This window comes from Hydra vulgaris, chromosome 01, assembly GCF_038396675.1.
Source record: "Hydra vulgaris chromosome 01, alternate assembly HydraT2T_AEP".
In the NCBI taxonomy this organism is placed as follows: Eukaryota; Metazoa; Cnidaria; class Hydrozoa; order Anthoathecata; family Hydridae; genus Hydra; species Hydra vulgaris.
The window spans coordinates 14982501-15001396 of record NC_088920.1 but is presented as its reverse complement, the minus strand read 5'-3'; the positions used below and the strand labels follow the sequence as shown (position 1 = coordinate 15001396).

The following is an 18896-nucleotide window of genomic DNA, read 5'->3' as shown; positions in this document are numbered from 1 at the left end:
GACTATTTTTGCTATTTTTAGCATAGTTTTGTAAGTCATCTTGAGGTTTTCTTGCAAGGTCGTTAATTAAATGGTCTGCATAGGAATTGTTTTCGATATTTTGAGCATCACTTTTATTTAGGCTAATATTTGAGTCATTTTCAATGCTAATTCGCATAATCTCATCATCTGACAGCACAAAATTTGGGTCATTAGAGTCATCAGGTTCTTCATCATTGCTATTGTAATCAATACTATTGTCAATGTTTGTAGCAGTTTTTTCTTTGTCTTTTAAGTATAGAGAGCAATCAATAATATGTATAGGTTGATCTCCTTCTCGTAAAACATCCTGATGGTTTGTCCCGGGCTGATTCAAATCCGTTTCGTCGACAGAGAGGATGACTTCTTCTTGTAGGACGTCTTCAATACTTAGGCCATCTTCAAATATCACTTCTGCTTCATTTATCAATAGTCCAAAAGCTTGGACCTGCAAGAATATAAACTAAACTTTAACAACACGTATCTTGAACGTTTGTTTTACAAGCAATTTTTCTATAGTAAGCAACAAATTTTGGTTAAGTGAATACTTCAAAACTATTCATTATACTTCTAAGCTAGTAATCAATTAACTTAACAGCATAACAGTTAACAAATTAAACAATAATTACCTGAAATAAACCAGCTGGTTAATATTGTCACATGTTTTCAATGTAAACAATTCATGATAGGTGGTTATAGAATTCAGTTCTGCCAGATAACAAGATACAGGAAACAACTTTACCTAATTTAAACACTTTTCCCGGTATTATTTATCATAAGTGTAGTTAGAATCAGGTGTAGAATTAGCCATAGTTTCTTATTAACTTAAAACAGCCAGATTTTGAGATACATGGTGTTGGAGTTTAGCCATCGATATAACTTTTTTCATAAAAACAGTTAAAAAATAACCAAAGTTTTCAAAATCCACCAGGTACATACAAGTCACCTTCTTTTTTGATTATTTTTTTATTCTTTTTCAACTTCTTGGAACGTAATATTTGGCTTCTTAACTTTTTAGCAGGGGTTATTTTAATTACTGCTTTTTTTAGTATTTCATTATTTAATACTTCGCATCCTGCAATCATATGAAAGCCTGGTTCCATGTCCAGTTGCTTTAAAATGTCAATAGATGCTTTTGCTTCAATATCAAAGTTAGCAACAGCATCATATACACCAATTTCAAATTGTGTCAGTGATACAAAAGTTTGTTTTGGTATCCGGCCCCAAATCATTCCATTAAAAGATTCATTGGCATTTTGAGTCTTACTGTGAAAACATTTTTGTAACTCACTGTTTTTACTTAAATCCTCAAATATAGGTTTTACTTACATAATGACGTCCATTGGTAAAGCAGGTCCTGGCTTATATGTTAATGTCTTATTTACTTTATTGGCATTGTGTTTGCACCAGCTGTATGCACGAGTGGGGCAGTGTGGGAAATGTAAGCTATTATTTTTTGAGGAAGCAACATAAAATAGTGATGGCAACACTCGAGTTTTCATTTCTTTAAGTTTACCAATATTTTGCATGATAGCAACTCCAACAAAGTTTTGTAAGTGATCCATTGTCGCATCTGTTAGACGGCCTCCACCACAAAGGCCTTTTTCTATTTTTTTAAAGTTCGCAGTCGCGTTCCAACTCTTTTTTGATAATGACCAACACATTCCAGCTTATCAATTTCTATATCAGGGTATGTATTTTTAATACTCATGTAACTTTTACTATCTCCATCACCTAAATATTGAACATATCGTTACTTGTGATTGTCAATAGAACGTTGAAAAACACGTTTAGCTCCTTTTGTCTCCATACCCCCAGCAAAACCTTGGTAATTATACTTGCAAACATGGGAATTTTTCCATTGTGCATAAGCAGTTAGATCAGATTTTTGGAGGCTTTGAGTTAAATTACAACCTTTATAGCATCTGGACATAACTTTAACATCTAAAACTTTGCCACTTACAGTAGAGATGGCAGTAAAGACTCCGTTCAGCAACGAGTATCCTCGGTTTTGCCATGTTCTATCACAAGATACACAAATATCGGTTAATGTCAAACCTTCATTGTTCAATTTATTAGCAGCATTTGTCATTGTTTTTACGGCTTTAACAGCTTTTGAAATTACATTTATCAGTTTTCAAAATTGTTTTTAGTAATTGGTTTCGATAAATTCATAATGGTACAAAACTTTTTTATGCCTGCATATCCATGACCCAATAATTGTAAACAATAAATTATTCGTTTATTAATATCAGATCCTTTTTTATTATAGTCAAAGTTAGAGTTATAGAATTTTTGAAAATAGTTTCAACCTCTTTACAGACACTTAAGATATAGTAAGGAAGATAAACCACGTTGTTGAGTAAATCTTTCACTTAGTGAGAGTGTGGAACAACCACACTCTGGACACAAAACAGAACTTAAAACAGACACTAAAACAGCAACATCTATAATACGATAACCAGGTATGGCAGGTTTCGAAATAATTGTATCTTCTAAGTTTTCGACTTTATGAGCTGAAGCTGACAAATTAAGAGAATTTTTAATAATTGGTTGAATAACACAAGTAATGTTGGCAGCATTTGAATTTATTGTTGGCAAATCGATATTTATACTATCAGAGCCACTATCAGTATTCAGAGAGATGTGAACATTTCACATAAATCTTTTTCTTTTATTATGAGTTTGTGTGCATCTTTTTACTCGAGTAGCTTTTCCCATTTTTACTGATAAAACTAACCTTATAAAATCTTAAGAACTGACTGAAATTGTCGTACTTGATGTACCAATGCGTTGTTAAATTCAAAAAAAACGCATCAAGAAGTAGTTCAAGCTTATGCATTTCAAGTGTAACACAATTTTGGGTGAAATTAAAGTAAAATATGGTGCATAAAGTTGAATAAGTGCGTTGCTATGGCGTTGCTAGGGATATCACTTTGGAGTTAGTTAACTTAAATAGTCAATTTAAGATAGAAAAAGGTTAATCTGAGACTTTTAAACGAACTTTATGATTCTACACAGCTGAAAATATTTGAAACTAAAAAAAAAAAAAAAGTAAAACTTTGAAAATATTAAGGGGGGATAGCCCCTTAAAGATAATTCAAAAACAAATTTTAACAATTATAAAATACTTATAACAGTTTTTTTATGAGTCTATGTTTATTAAAAAGAATATAATTCATAAAAATGCTTCAAAAGCGTCTGTCGTTTTACTTTTCTATTAAAAACTTTAATTACTTTTTAATCGAAAATAAATTAAGGAATCATAAATTATTATTTTACAAGTATTATAATTTCCGCTTAACACTTTTATGTAAATAGTATTTAAATTTAAAATATATTTATTTCATTTAAGAAAAGAAAAGTTAAAAATATTTGTTTACAAATTTAATCCGCCATTTGTAGAAAGGGTAAAATGCGGATTTACTTTTCGGATCAAAGTTAGACAACTAGTTATATAATATATTATTGATTTTTTATGAATACGTTTACGCGTAATACTTTGCAGAACATTTTAAACTTAAAACTATATATGATGTTCAAATAGTAATAATAATTCAAGAAGTTTAAATTTTAAAAAAAAGTTTTCCGAAACCAAATCTGAATACAATTATTTTTCAAGTAATCAAAAACAAAAACCCTATCTTTTTCAAAAAAACACTTCAGAGGGTTTTTAAAACGTTTTCGGCGGGTTTTTGAGAAATTTTTACGGAGGAAACCTAATAAGTATCAGAGCAGTCGTCCCATTAGTATATCAATTTTATACTTACTTTGGACAATATGCTGTTAATAATTTCCGACACTGGTAAAATTTTGTCGAATTTTATTAACAGCAAATATTATTAAAATTAGCACGCCCAGCTGGGCGTGCTAATTTTAATGACTGGCCAGTCATCTCTGTTAAAAAATATACGACATTTTGTTTAAGAAAATATTTTTTTCTTTACTTTTTTTGTTACAACACTAGCATGAAAGTATTTTTTTTCATGCCACCTTTCATGGTATTTTTTATTTTAATCAGTGGTTGCTAGTAAATACAAATATCAGAAAAAAAATCTGTTAGTTAAGAAGTTTTAGAATTTCAAAAACTATAATTTCAAAACTTTTTTTCCTAGTTAAAAGCTCTTTCGCGGTGCTCTGTAATATGACCGCAAGGACCTCTGGGAGCACCTTAATAACGAAAAAAAAAATTTTCATTGTGAATTTAGGAGTTACTCTAAATCTAAATCTTAGAATTTCTTCTAAATTTAACTAATAGTTGTTACCTATTATTTGCCCACCAGAATTCTGACAACACATTTAGATTCCAATTGCCCTGGTAATGCTTTTCTATCTTAGAAATCTTCTTATAAAACGTTTCTTTATATTCATTCCTTGCAGTCCCACATTCTTTATGATAAAATCCGAGTGGGAATCTAAAAAATGAATCACGAGTGTTGTACTGCAGTAGCTAAACATTTTCTTTTTTTTTTTAATTAGTATTCTTTTTACATTTTAAATATAAATATATGAAAAGTCATATCATAAAACAAGAATTAGTAATAATAATAAAAAAATAATGACTAAAAAATGAAGAGACTTGTTGATGAATGTGACGGCATTATTATTTTTATCTTTATTTTAATTTAACTTTTTCAAGTAATAACAGGATGTATTGAAATAACAACAGTTTTTAAACGATTTCGACTGAGTGATCATTTTATAAGAAACATTTATAACTAAATAAATCAAAGTCTATTTGTGATAAAAATGATAAAAATGTTTTGATTCAGCTCACACTTTACGAAAAAACGTGAATTTTCTTTCCCGTACTCCCTTATTGTATAATATATATATATATATATATATATATATATATATATATATATATATATATATATATATATATATATATATATATATATTAGGGCGGGTCATACTTTTTTTTTTAGAGTTGCTAACCTGGCTATGGTCTAAAAAGTTGCTCAAGGTGCTACTTATTGTAAAAAGGCCAAAAACATTTAAAACAACAGGTGTCTTGTCCTTGCAACTTTACCGCAAGATTTACCCTTTAAAGGCTTACAGCTAAAAATATAAGAAATTCTTCAAGCACTTAGTATGATACAAAGGCCATATCCATGGCTGGCGCAAAGAAATATTTTTTTAAGGGTGTTATAACCATTTTTTGCTTACTATAAAAAAAACAAAAAACATGCACCCTTAATTTCTGCCCTGTCGACGATAAGGGGGTGTTATCGACGTCGAAACATAAAGTTCACTTAAATGGTAAAGTTCAAGATAGTATTAGTTCAATGAAACAATATAATGAAACGTAATTTACAAAAAGTCTGATTTACAGCTAACACTAGGTAGTTCTGTTCTTGATGCAGCACACTGTAAAATCATTCTATGTCGCGATTCATGTCCAAAAAACGGTTGAGCTTGCTGCAGAGATATCTTGGATAGCACGCTCAACTGCCTGAGAGTGACAGGGTATACCAAAAATGAAATCAAACTGACAGTATTAAGGTTTTTCATTCTCAATAGCTGCTAGCAATGGTGGTGGTGTGAGGTTAGCTGTAAACTAGTCAATCATATCAACGTAAGTCAAAGCATTAGCGTTTAGCTTGATACTTGACTTATCGAAAACACGCACAGAAGAACTACACGAATTACTTCTCAAATTAATTACTTTTTCACAACAGAAATGTCGCACAGAATCATCATTGTCACAAACACCAGAAAGAAGAATGTTTTCGGAGTGGACAAAGTAGTTGTTGTTCTGCAACACAGGCTATAATATTTTCCAATCTTCTGCTGCAAGCTCATAACACTGCTTCAGCAAGTAAAAAAAGTTTTTTGCACCATTAGCGCAAGGAGGATGACTCTTGATATTGAACCATAAAGGAGCGTAAACATTTACTATAAAGCGTACAATTTTGTATTGGGGAACAGACTTCTTTTGACATTTACAATCTCAAAATTCTGTTTGCTTTTGTCATCCACCTAGCATGGTTTAAATTTCCTGGTATTGCGTTCTGTAAAGACCTAATTTTATCACTATTTGTATAGCCTTGCTGCACTGCTAAGCATGCTCTAAGAAGATATTTTTGATCTGTACTTAGATTGTTCTTAACCTCATCATTTTTTGTCCAACCAGAAAGATCATTTTTTTTGGAGGTATTTTATGCGACAGTGGACAAATACATTGCGAATTCTCTTGTATACCACTGTCAACACATTTACAAGTACATATATCAAATACAGTTTGTAATGATTTTAAACAGTCTTGGTAGTTGATGGATGTCTTCTTAGAACTGGGATATTTAGCAAAACCCTTAACTTTATCAATCAATTTCTTTATACGGTTGATAACTCTTTGTGTCAATTACTGGGATACTCGCAGTGTTGTAGATACTTACAACTTCAAGTGCTACAGCTGTCACTCTTCTGCATACAATCATATTTATTGTGCTTTAAGTAGTAGTCATACAGTCTGTAAACATCACTAGATGTAGGAAGTTGATTTTTTTTTAAAACTGCAGGCTGGCGCAGAACTGAGTGTTTAGTCCAAAGTCTTGTGCTGACGGACGCGATTTATTAATACTCAATACAATGGAAACCAACTTGTCCGAACAATATCAGATGACAATTAGAAAAGATTGATTATAAACAACTGATTGAAATAAATCCTTTTGTAGCAAGAATCAATAATCACTTTTTATAAACAACCTAAAATATAAAACAGAATATGTTAAACACATATATTACCGTAATATAGGGTTTGACGAGGGTAAAATTACGATATGCTAGGATTACTTTTGGTTGAGTTAAGGTTATGTATGATTAATTTATGGTTACTTAGACTTATCTAATATCATAGATAATATATATATATATATATATATTAGACTGCTTCATTTTGGGGTCATGAAAAAATTTAAAGTACCATGGAGTTTTATCTGCTGCGCAGACCCCTATTTTATTAGTAGATTTTTTTTTTTTTTGAGTTTTAACCACTTTTAGGGGTTGCTCAAGTGCCCTAATGGTCTAATTATTTAATAGACTTATTTACCCTTTTTTAAGCTTATTTTCAACACGTTTGAGCGGGTTCTAAAACTCAAAATAATTCTATTTTTTTTCTTTCCAGAGTTTCTTCTAAGTTAATAGAAAAAAAAAAAAAATGCATGGTAATTTAATTTGCTTAAAATATTTTGTCTAAACCTAACTAAAAAATTGCATAGTTATGCGGATTTTTACCAATTTTTACGCTTCGCATTTACTTTAATACTTTAGCGTACTTGCTTAAACACGTTATGCGAATTACTTTTTAGCAAAGACGATATTTAATTTTCATTTAAAAACGCGGGAAATAATTATTGATAACTTTCATGATACACTTACTTCATATGCTTATTAGAGCTATTTACTACAGTTTTATTCATGTCGGGAAAAAGTAAGAAAAAAGTAAATTTTTTGGTTGGGGAATCCAGGTCATCCTTACCAAAAGACAAATTTTCTACAGAGCAAGAGGTTTTGCAATACTTCTTGCATTTAAAGGAGAAGCATCCAAAACAAAAAGAAAGTAGAATTATCCACTGTCCGTTGACAAAACACTTTGAAATCAGATGCCATAATGAAAAGTCTTTATGCTGCACTCTTTCAAAGTTAATTGCACCTTGGTTGAAGGGTGGATTTCAGATTTTGCAATTACAAACAATTAGGTAGGTACCAGACTGTATTTGTTTTTGTTTTATTTGTATATTATTAGAGGAAAACAATTAATATAACAAATATCTGCTGTTAAATAAATTAATTAACAGAAATAGATGTGTTGTAAAATGTTCAGAACCTACAAATCACATTTTTTAGTAAAAAGATAGAGAAGCTGATCCTAACTTGGAAACTGTTAAAAAAAAACAAATCAAGACAAACTTTATCAGAAATTGAAAAAAGGAGGAAATTTTTAACTCAGATGAAAAGGATCTTTTGGATTGCACCTGAGCTCGATACTCTGGTTGCAATCATTAAAGCTGATAAGAAAAGAAGTTGTCGAGACAAGACTGAAGATATTGCTTTTTTATTAGACCAATTAGGAGATAGAAAAACAAGAATAGGTGGATTAGACACAAGGTACATTTCCTCTGTTAACAGGAGTTTATCCAAGTTTGAAATGAGATCAAGTTTGAATGAAACCATGTCAGAGAGTGAATTCAGCTCAAATGGATCCGATAAAAATGAAGATAATGATGATTTCCCGTATCCAGATCCAGAGTTAAAGAAGAAAGTCAAAAAACCAGATACTGTTCTACTTCCAAAAGATATTCTCAAGAGAACTGCTGATACTGCTGTTGGGGAAGGATTAAGTCATAGGCAGCATACTGCCATGGTTAATAGTATAATTGCTAAATCAGGTGGAAATATAGATGAATTTAAATGTTCAACCTCTACAGCATTAAGAGCAGCAGATAAAGTCATTTATGATGAATCAAAGAGGATCAAGGACCATTTGAGAAATTTCAGAAATAATAATAAGAACATTTTAGTTCAACTCCATTTTGATGGAAAAGTATGTCATGAATATACTGATGGGAAAAAATCAGAAAAAGATCGATTAGCAATATTAATAAACGGTAACATGGAAACGCACCTGTTGGGAATTCCAGCTATTTCTTCCGGAACTGGCGAAAATCAAAAAAATGCGATCAGAGATATCTTGAATTGCTTTGACCTTACAAACAGTATACAAGCTGTTACATTTGATACAACCAGAATCAACACTGGAAACAAAAATGGAGCTGTTTCTTTACTGGTAAATGAAGTTTTTCAGCGACCAGTTTTATCTATTGCATGCCGACATCATATAAACGAGCTACACATAACACATTTCTGGAAAAATTATCCAAGTAGTGCTACTTCTGGACCAGATAATATGCTGTTTAAAATATTAAAATCAACATGGAATGATCTTGATGTAGAGAACCAGGTAGGGTTTTACAAAATTGGTTAACATTTTTGTAAAATATTATTGTACCCTAGTATTTCTTCAATTTTGAGCTCTTTGATTTTTTTTTGACATTTTAAATAAAAAGGTGTTGAGAAGATTGACTATTCCAGATGAAACATGGCTTGGTCATCAAAAGCATGAAAGCATAACGTTCTGCAGAAATATTATCACCCATGGGTCTCTGAAAAAGGTAGCCCGATGACTAGATGTTTTAATATGTAGTTATGTATACAATATGTACTATGAAGTAGTAATATATCCTAGATTTTTCTTGTTTAATTCTATTATTCTTTATAAGACAAAATTATACATACCTATGTTTATTGCATTATACCAATATACTTCTGGTTTAATTTTTAGGAGGGGCTACAAGGAAGGACTACATTGAGCTGACAGAGCTTACACTTATGGTGCTTTCTGAGGAAAAGTACAAGTTTCGTACACCCGGAGCAATTCATCATGCCCGTTTTATGGCAAAAGGTAGAGAGTTTTAGGTTTATGATAGGAAAAAGTCCAAAGTTAAAAATTATAGCTTCATAGCAAAAAAAAATGAATTTGTTATACATGATCAAATATTTAGCTTTTCAAAAAAAATAAAAATGTATATTTTTATAGGTATCTACTACCTAAAGCTCCAGCTTATGATGGATGCAATACCCAGTCTGACAAATCGACTGAAAAATGAAATTACTGAAGTGGCAACTTTTGTGGCTGTTTTCTATACTACCTGGTTTCTCAAAGCTGAACTATCTGCTGTGGCTCCTCGTCAGGTAGGTACCAAGTTAACAAGTATGATATATATATATATATATATATATGTATATATATATATTTATATATATATATATATATATATATATATATATATATATATATATATATATATATACATATATATACATATATATATATATATATATATAAGGATTCTATTATAAATAAAAAGTTTTGATTAAAAGTTTCTAAAATATAAATTTTTTTAAGGTAAGCTAGTTACTTAACAATTTTTTGTTTATCCAGGATATGAGAGCTCTTTGGCAAATGAATAGGTTTAAGGAGTACAATTTGATTGGGGCAGAATCAGTCATTGAATCAATCAAACGGCACACATGGTTTCTGGACCCTTACCTTGTTGTTCTTGCCTTAGCTGATGAAAACTGTGAAGAAAGAGGTGAAATTGCTAAAAAATTATACAGCTTTGAATTTCGTAGCTTAAATAAATATTCGTTAGCCCGAATAAAAGCTAACATGGAGGTCCTCAATTCTTTAGACTTCAGTGGACCGAAGCCACCAAGCTTAGTTGAATTGGTCACAGAAAATTCGTGGCTTTTGTTCCTTATGATAGGGCAGAGTAAAAGTGACTGTCAATGGATGAAAACCCCGCCAGAGTATTGGACTTGTAACGATTTCTACTTAAAATTTAAAGATGCTATTTTTAATCTTGCAGTTGTTAATGATTGCTCTGAAAGAACTGTTAAACTCATAAAGGACAACATTGATATTGCCAGAAAGGAAGAAAAAAGACAAGATTCACTTTTATTCATGCACAATTACAAAAGGAAGTATGTAGGAAAAAGAAAAACCTCCAAGAAAAACAAAAAAACAATATAAAAATATTGCATAATATTTGTAAAAAATAACACTATTATTAAGAAATATATAAAATCAAATCGCTAGACGTTTTATGACTTTACATATCAACAAAGTTATTACGTTGCGTAAAAATTGGAAAAAATTGCACTAAATTTGGGATTTTATAAATAGATTTGCATGAAATATTTCAGATAAATAAAAATACCATGCATTTTTATTTGTTTTTTCTAACTTAGAAGAAACTCTGGAAAGAAAAAAAATTTAATTATTTTGAGTTTTCGAACTTGCTCAAATATGCCAAAAATAGGCTTAAAAAGGTCTAAATTCAGGCAATTGGGGCACTTGAGCAACCCCTAAAAATGGTCAAAATTGAAAAAAAAAAAAATTCTATTAATAAAATAGGGGTCTGCGCTGCAGATAAGACTCCATGGTACTTTAAATTTTTTCATGACCCCAAAATGAAGCAGTCTAATATATATATATATATATATATATATATATATATATATATTCGTATAATAGTCTTGACAAAAATAAGATTTTTGAAAAATTCAAGATTAAAAAAAAGATTAATAAAAACTTGAGCAAAACACATTATTTTAATATATTAAAGAAGCATAAATAATAATCAATTAGATAATTGTTTCACCAAATACAAAAATATAGCAGACACAACTTTGGCTTTTAATTATACTCGGCAATTATTAGAACACTGAATAATCTTTTTGAAAACATAATTATTGATGGTAATAGAAAAGTAGCGCAAAAAATATTTTAAATGAGAATCAAAATAGCACGCAGTGCAGAAAACGTTATAAAACTATTTATCTATCAAGAACAACATATGTTAGGTGTTTTAGGGGTTTTCTGGGTCAAGGAATTGATTTTTGAGACTAACCCTATTCACATTGAGTCGTGTCTTGAAGGCGCAACGCACATTTAATCTACTGTCATTTTTCTCGGGTTTACTCAAGTTTGTCAAAACTTTTTGACTTTTCATTTTATACTGTACCAGACCGTTTCCAACATTACTGCGTGACTGATGTGGTTTCACGGTGTTCTTATTGTGGCCATGTCGATAACATTTTTGAACATGACTTTTTCGACAGATACCACTCCGCTGCACTATAATTGTTTATAATCCAATTTTATAACAACTTTGCTATTTTTTTAAATGTATTTGTATGTTCATTAAAGTATTTTTTTTTTTTTTTTGGCTGATATTATGAAATAGGGACAGTATCAATTTAAACATAGACTAAAACGTGAAAGCAAAGGTAAATTTTTGCAGACGCAATAATTAATATTTGCAAAGTTGGTATTTTTCAAAAAACGGGTGTTTAATTATGGTTAAGAATAATGCAAAGAATCTCAACAAAAAAAAAATGGTCTTGATTAAAGAGGTGGTTGGGAAGGTTGACTGCCTTTTTTAGAAACAGGAAAATTACTAAAATATAACAAACGTAACCAGTGGAAATTGTGTAATTTAATAATTGAATTATCATTATATTTACAAATTAATTTAATTATAATTAATTATAAATTTAAAACTTAAAAAAAAATTTTAATTATACCTTTTTATTTGTAATTAAAGTTATACTCGCGATTGTTGAATTTTATAAAACACCCATGTTTAGACAAAATAAAATAAAAAGTTCGTGATCATTGAATTTTTTTTTTTTATTTACGTCGGTCTAAGTTTTAGTGAAGTTAAACAACTTTTCCTTATTTCAGACAAACAATTTTATAATTAGTTTGAGTTTGAAGGTAGAGGTCGGTTTTACCAGTTTTAATAATTCATTAAATTCATTAAAAGATCATTTTTATGATAATTAAGCCTTAAAAAAAAATGTTAAAAAGTGTTAGAAAAGCTTTCCTTACATCACTTTATGCACACAAATTTATTTTCATAATGAGCAAGACATTAGTTTACAGGCAAAAATGTATACATTTATCAAATAATTTGCCATAAAGCAAAAGATAAACTTCATCTGTTAGTTGTACACTATTTTATGTTACTTCTTAAAGTTTGTATAAGATACAACATGAGATATAATACTATTACAATACTCAATGAGAAGGTGATTAAACTGGTTAACGGACTCCTCGTAATGTTAAACTTGGTTTAACTTGTTTATTATCATATATACTCTTGTAACTTTTGTTCTGTAGTTTTACTTACCTTCTACTAACTTTAATTTATACAGCGACGGATCCAGTGATGCATCACTGGATCCGTCGCTGTATAAATTAAGGCCCTGAGAATCAACATTTTTAGTTTCGAATTGAAGCAGCACGATTCTTACGATTTGCAATTACACAATATTTATGTTATTTGAATAAGCTTTTTTGTTTCTTTTAGCCCAAATTAAGCGTTTTGCTATGAAAGGATATTGCGTTTACTGTCGATTACTCCTCCTCCTTTTTCTGATGAACAATTTGTAGCTTAAAGATCAGAAAACAATATATACAGCAGTAATAGATACAGCAAGAAGATCATGTGCAACTTTAGAAAATATACGGAAAATCTTATTTTGTTTTTCCAGTAGAGAATAGAATAATCTTTACGTCTCAATATTTTCTCTTTGGTGTGCGCAGTAATTTTAATTTTTAATTGCTGATCTAAAGTTCTTTTTTCTGGTAGGATGCAATTTTTAGGAGCATGTTCAAACATTTTATCTAAAATTCCATTTGTTTCAGATTTTTTTCCTCGAGTTGAATTTCATCGGGAACCATAAAATACTTAAATTGTACTTTTTTTTTATTATATGCCAATAAGTAAGATTCCACAATATTAATCTCTGTCACGGTAAACATTGCTTAAACGGTAGCGATAAGAAAAACGTCTTCATTTTATTCAAATCTGATTTTCAACTGCGTAGTAAGATCAAAAACAAATTTACTTGTCCCACTTTTATCCATTGAGTGAAGGCAATTTTTCAAAGTTGTAATGCACTGCTAATCTAAACTAATGCTCACGCTTTTTTCCGCACTTAGAATAATAGTGGCTTCATATACTACATTTAAAATAGGATAAGAATAAGAATAGGAAGGACCCTGAATTAAAAATTCTTAATAATTACACTTCAGTTAGATAAGTCGGTTACACTTTCATTGATTTTTTTTCTGTGTGCTCTCAACTAGAGCGAATTCTATAGAACCATATTCTTTTAAATCCATCCCAATAAGGTAGAAGTGCTGTTAAAGCGCGTTTCTACACCCACTGGAGGCTTTTTGCTGTGTGTCCGACTAATGATCCGTGAAATAATCCATCTATTTTATGAGTTTTAATTAATGTTATAAGAATTGGTTGGTTGTGGGAAACTGATTTCTCTCAAAGTTAGAGTTTATGAGCACAGAAGCCTAGCCAATCGATTCCAAGTATATTATGTGCATTTATTATTTATAGATTTACAACTGATAAGCAGAAAGATTTCAAAATCCATGAGGGATAAAATATACTGACAAGCAGAAACAAGAAAGTTATCTCCATTTTCGGCCTTAAAGTGATCAAAAGTGATGCTAGGTTTGGAGATAAACTGCCGTTTTATACTTTGTTAAAAGTTATTACATGGATCATATCACTCAATTTTTAACATAAAGTGGAAGGGTGCGCTGGATGGACAACTTTTAAACGTCGTATATATAATCCCAAACAGCATTATAAAACAAAGAAATGATTAAAAAAAATTGAATCATTTTCTTCGAATCTCAAATCGAATTGCAGGGCCGTAATATTATTATTATATATCATTACAAATAGTTACATATATATATATATATATATATATATATATATATATATATATATATATATATATATATATATATATATATATATATAAATTTGTATTGAAAATTATTCAGAATAAATATAATAAAAACTTTGAACAAACTCAAGAACATGCTGAGTCAGCAAAAAATATGTAATTTTAAACTTTTCAAACAGGTATTTTTTCTGAACTAGCCAGAGTTTTATTCAAAAATTTTGTAAAACGGTTCACAACATGTTGATTAATGGAATTGACACGTACGGTATCAAAAGGGCGGGATTTTAAGTCAAGGTTCTAAATTTTTATGTAATATAAATGCTGCCAATACCAATATCTCAATATAAGCAAACTATAAAAATCTCCTTTTGGTCAAATCCCTTTACAGTAATCTGTTGAACGGTTCGTGAAAATGCAAAGAAACAAAACAAAACAAGTATACACGTAGATAAATAAATATTTTCATTTTAAACAATAATATAATTTACGTATTTTTTAAGTTGATATAAAGGAAAGGAGATATGATTGAAAGCTTATAAAAAGTAAGTGTAGCATAAAATTTATTAAATGTTAGCTCAAAAGTGTTTATTGTTTCTTGTTGCTATGCAATTGCTAATTTTTGAGATTAAAATTGTAAATTAACATTTTATGGTCACTAAATTACTAATAAACATAAAAAACTATACTTTTTTAAAATTTACAATGAAACTAAATAACTTTTTTTTTTTCCTTTAAATATGAAGAAAAACAAGATCTGAAAACTTTAAAATTTGTTGGGCTAGTACCACCTTAAACAATGAAAAAGTAGGAAGTTTTCTAAATTTTCTTAAATACTTTTTTTAAATAAATTTTCTTAAATACTTTCAAAAGATACTACTTAAAAGTTACAGTAAAAGTTTTAACAAAAAGTTTTAAAAACTTTTAACAACAGTTTCTGAAAAAAAGTTAAATTGTTCAAACGGTGAAGTAGTTGATGGCTGTTGTTGCAAAAACATTTCCCGTAACAGAATATTTGATACCACATTATTAACTAAAGTTTTTAACATTCTTTTGTGTCCTCAAAAGTTTAGATATTACAAGTTCATAAATAATAAGCAGAAATAAGGAATTGCTTATACACTTGAGTTGAAATAAGGCTGGTTTAAATGTTCTCGACTCGGTGTAGTTAAGGCAATTTTAAAATATTATAGCGTCAGTATGAAATTTTGTTGACAACGACATTTCCGTTAAAAGATCAGGGTGTGCGGTATCATAAAATATAAATGTTTGTAGCAAAAAAAAGATTTTTTTTTTAAATCTTCTTAAAATCATAACCGTTTGTCCAAAATTGAATAAGATTTTAAATAAATACGTTTTTTAGGTGAAAGGAACATCATAGTTTAATAATGTGATCATTGTGATCGTTTCTTGACAACTTTTATTACCTTCATTATAAGCTCTTTCTAGGTCGAAATTCTAGAATTTTTTGTGAAAATTGATAGAAATATTGTATTTTGATAACTATATACAGTTAATATAAGTCAGAACCAATTAGAACTAGGGACTATAGTAGGTTAAGGCACTTTTTCAAAAGATTTTGACTAAGTTCATGTTAATGCCGATGAGCGTTAATATGACCCTAATCGCGAAATTTATATTAGTAATCTAAATAATAGTAATAATTAGTAATAGAAGTAGTAAAAAGGTTTTGAAAGTTATATATATAAAAAAAAAGTTTCTTTGAACATTAAAAAGACCTGAACCAAAAAAATTATAACATCTAAAGCTCTTGCTTGGGCATAATTCGCTGATAAAATCATGCTAATTTCAAATAAAAGATTTCAAATAGTTTGTAAATCGCTTTAACTACACCGAGGATTTCCTAAAAAAGAATGAAAAAAATTTCTGCATTAAAAATTGTACACTTTACAGTATCATTGAAATACGAAAGGTTTATCAATCTATGAAACTGTTCCTTACATTAAAAAATTATCTTTTACCCTCATGGGGAAAAGATAATTTTTATTTCAAGATTTTTCTCTCACGGGGATGAGAAAAAAAACTTGCAGGAATACTGGTTTAGATTATCAAGTTTTATTTAAACAATTGCCAAAACTACAGTGTTTATATAAAATATATTTTTTATAATTATATCTGAATATACCAGGGTAAATTAAAAGCAAGTATTTTTAACATATTAACTTTTTATCTAAAAGTAACTAATGTTTAGTAACTTTTAAGCTAAAATATTATAACCTACCCAGCAAACATGCTTTCGGGTAGGTTATAATATTTTAGCTTAAAAGTAACTAAACATTAGTTACTTTTAGATAAAAAGTTAATATGTTAAAAATACTTGCTTTTAATTTACCCTGGTATATTCAGATATAATTATAAAAAATATATTTTATATAAACACTGTAGTTTTGGCAATTGTTTAAATAAAACTTGATAATCTGAACCAGTATTCCTGCAAGTTTATCGGGCCGTGATACGTAAAGCCGCCGCCGGCATGCCGATGCTGGTCTACGGTAAAATCTAATGCGGCTTGCCACCGTTGCTAAAACGCTGAAGGTCCGCTTTGCTATTTTTTGTTGGCTTGCCGCCGCCGGTTGAAGAGCGGCAAATCGCTGAGTTGTCAAAGCGTTTTTAAAAAGGCATACCAGCATCGGTAAGGATATCGCGGTACAATGTAGTTTTAGCAACACAAAGCCAGAGCTTGCATACACCGTGGTTTAAAACAAGCGTTTATAGGCTTTATGTCGAAACATACAATGATCTATTTAAGGTCTATACCGTGTATAGTATAAATACACTGGAAAATACAGTAAATGTTTTAAAACAAAGTTTTAAAACAATTACGGTATTTTACTGTATGTTGTTATAAAAAAGCGGATTACAGATATTAAACATTTTAATAGTACAAATTCTTACTATATTTTATTCAAAATTAATAATTAAACTTATAATTTTGTGATAAATTTAAATGTTTGTTTCAAATAAAACATTTTAATATATATTGATGACTTAAAGTATTATTTAAGTATTAACTAAAAATGATACAATAATGTACACTGTGATATTATTTAATGAAAACAATAACTTATTTCTTGTTATATTTATAAGATTTATATTTATTTATAATTTAACTGTATATAAATGTGTGTGTATATATATATATATATATATATATATATATATATATATATATATATATATATATATATATATATATATATTAGGGTCCTGCGAATCACCTTTTTTGGTATCGAATCGAATCCAAATCGAATCAGGCGTTGATTCGCAAATCAAGTCGAATCTCGAATCAAATTAGCATTTTGAGGATATCTATGTTTTAGCTAAACTTAGATTTCTTCAAAACGCATATTGGGCTCGTGATTCAATTCAATTTGCGAATCAAGACTTATTTCGAATCGTGATTCGATTCGAAACTAAAAATAGTGATTCGGCCGTGGCGCAGTGGTTAGAGCGCTTGCTTTATAAGCAGGAGATCCAAGTTCGAAACGAGCTCTTGACAAATTTTCGCGTCACGGTAAGGAAGGAGGCGTGAACTTCCCGGTTAAATGCACTTCCGCGGTGCTCTGTGACAAGACCGTTAGGACTTCTTGGGGCACCTAAAAGTAAAATAAAAAAAATGAAAAAAATTCGCAAATTATATATATATATATATATATATATATATATATATATGTATATATATATATATATATATATATATATATATATATATATATATATATATATATAGTTGATTTCAATAAAAAAAAGGGAGGGTGTAACTATTTTTAAATATATTTTGATATAATAATATTATTATATCAAAATATATTTAAATAGTATAGTAGTACTAAATCAACTACAATGAAATAATAGCAATTATTATTTTATCGTAATTGTTTTATTTAATAAAGAATTTTTAAGTCAAAACAACGCAAAAAAATAGCTCATGAGGATCATCTTACAAATAAATTATGCAATGTTTTCATCACATATATGTTTTCATCATAATACATAAATATTTTCATCATAATACATAATAATCATAATACATAATCATAATCATCATAATACATAATCATCATAATACATAAATATTTTCATCATAATACATAAATATTTATAATACATAAATATCATAATACATAAATATTTTCATCATAATATACTGAGAGTGCGTATGTCTTGCCCCTAGTAAATAGTAATGATTTTAAATTAAATTATGAAAGGTTTCAAACAATATCTGACTCAGGCTATAATTCTTTAATTTGGTATATTAGCAGGGTTTATAATTTTTAACACATATCTGATTTTTTTACTTAAAAAATACATTTTTTTATTTGTTAGAGTTGTTATTTTGGTTCATCCAATTCATATAACCTGATGTTTGTATTTACCTTTGTATTTATAATTCTTTGGAGATTTTTAATGAAATCTTGCAGTACTAATTGGTGAAGAAAAGTACAACAACAGCAAAAAGAAAAACAGAAAACTGCTGTCTTCAATGAGTGTAATTTAAATCAAGAAATTTT

General features: G+C 29.0%; 1 protein-coding gene across 1 annotated transcript; it reads left to right on the top strand.

The window, feature by feature from the left end:
• The first annotated feature begins 7191 nt into the window (after positions 1-7191).
• LOC136075136 (uncharacterized) lies at positions 7192-9227 on the top strand. The gene is made up of 3 exons (XM_065787473.1): positions 7192-7721; positions 7870-8983; positions 9090-9227. Exons 1-3 carry the CDS (start codon positions 7441-7443, stop codon positions 9204-9206), a joined length of 1512 nt encoding a protein of 503 aa, XP_065643545.1. The 5' UTR covers positions 7192-7440; the 3' UTR covers positions 9207-9227.
• Positions 9228-18896: the final 9669 nt, after the last annotated feature.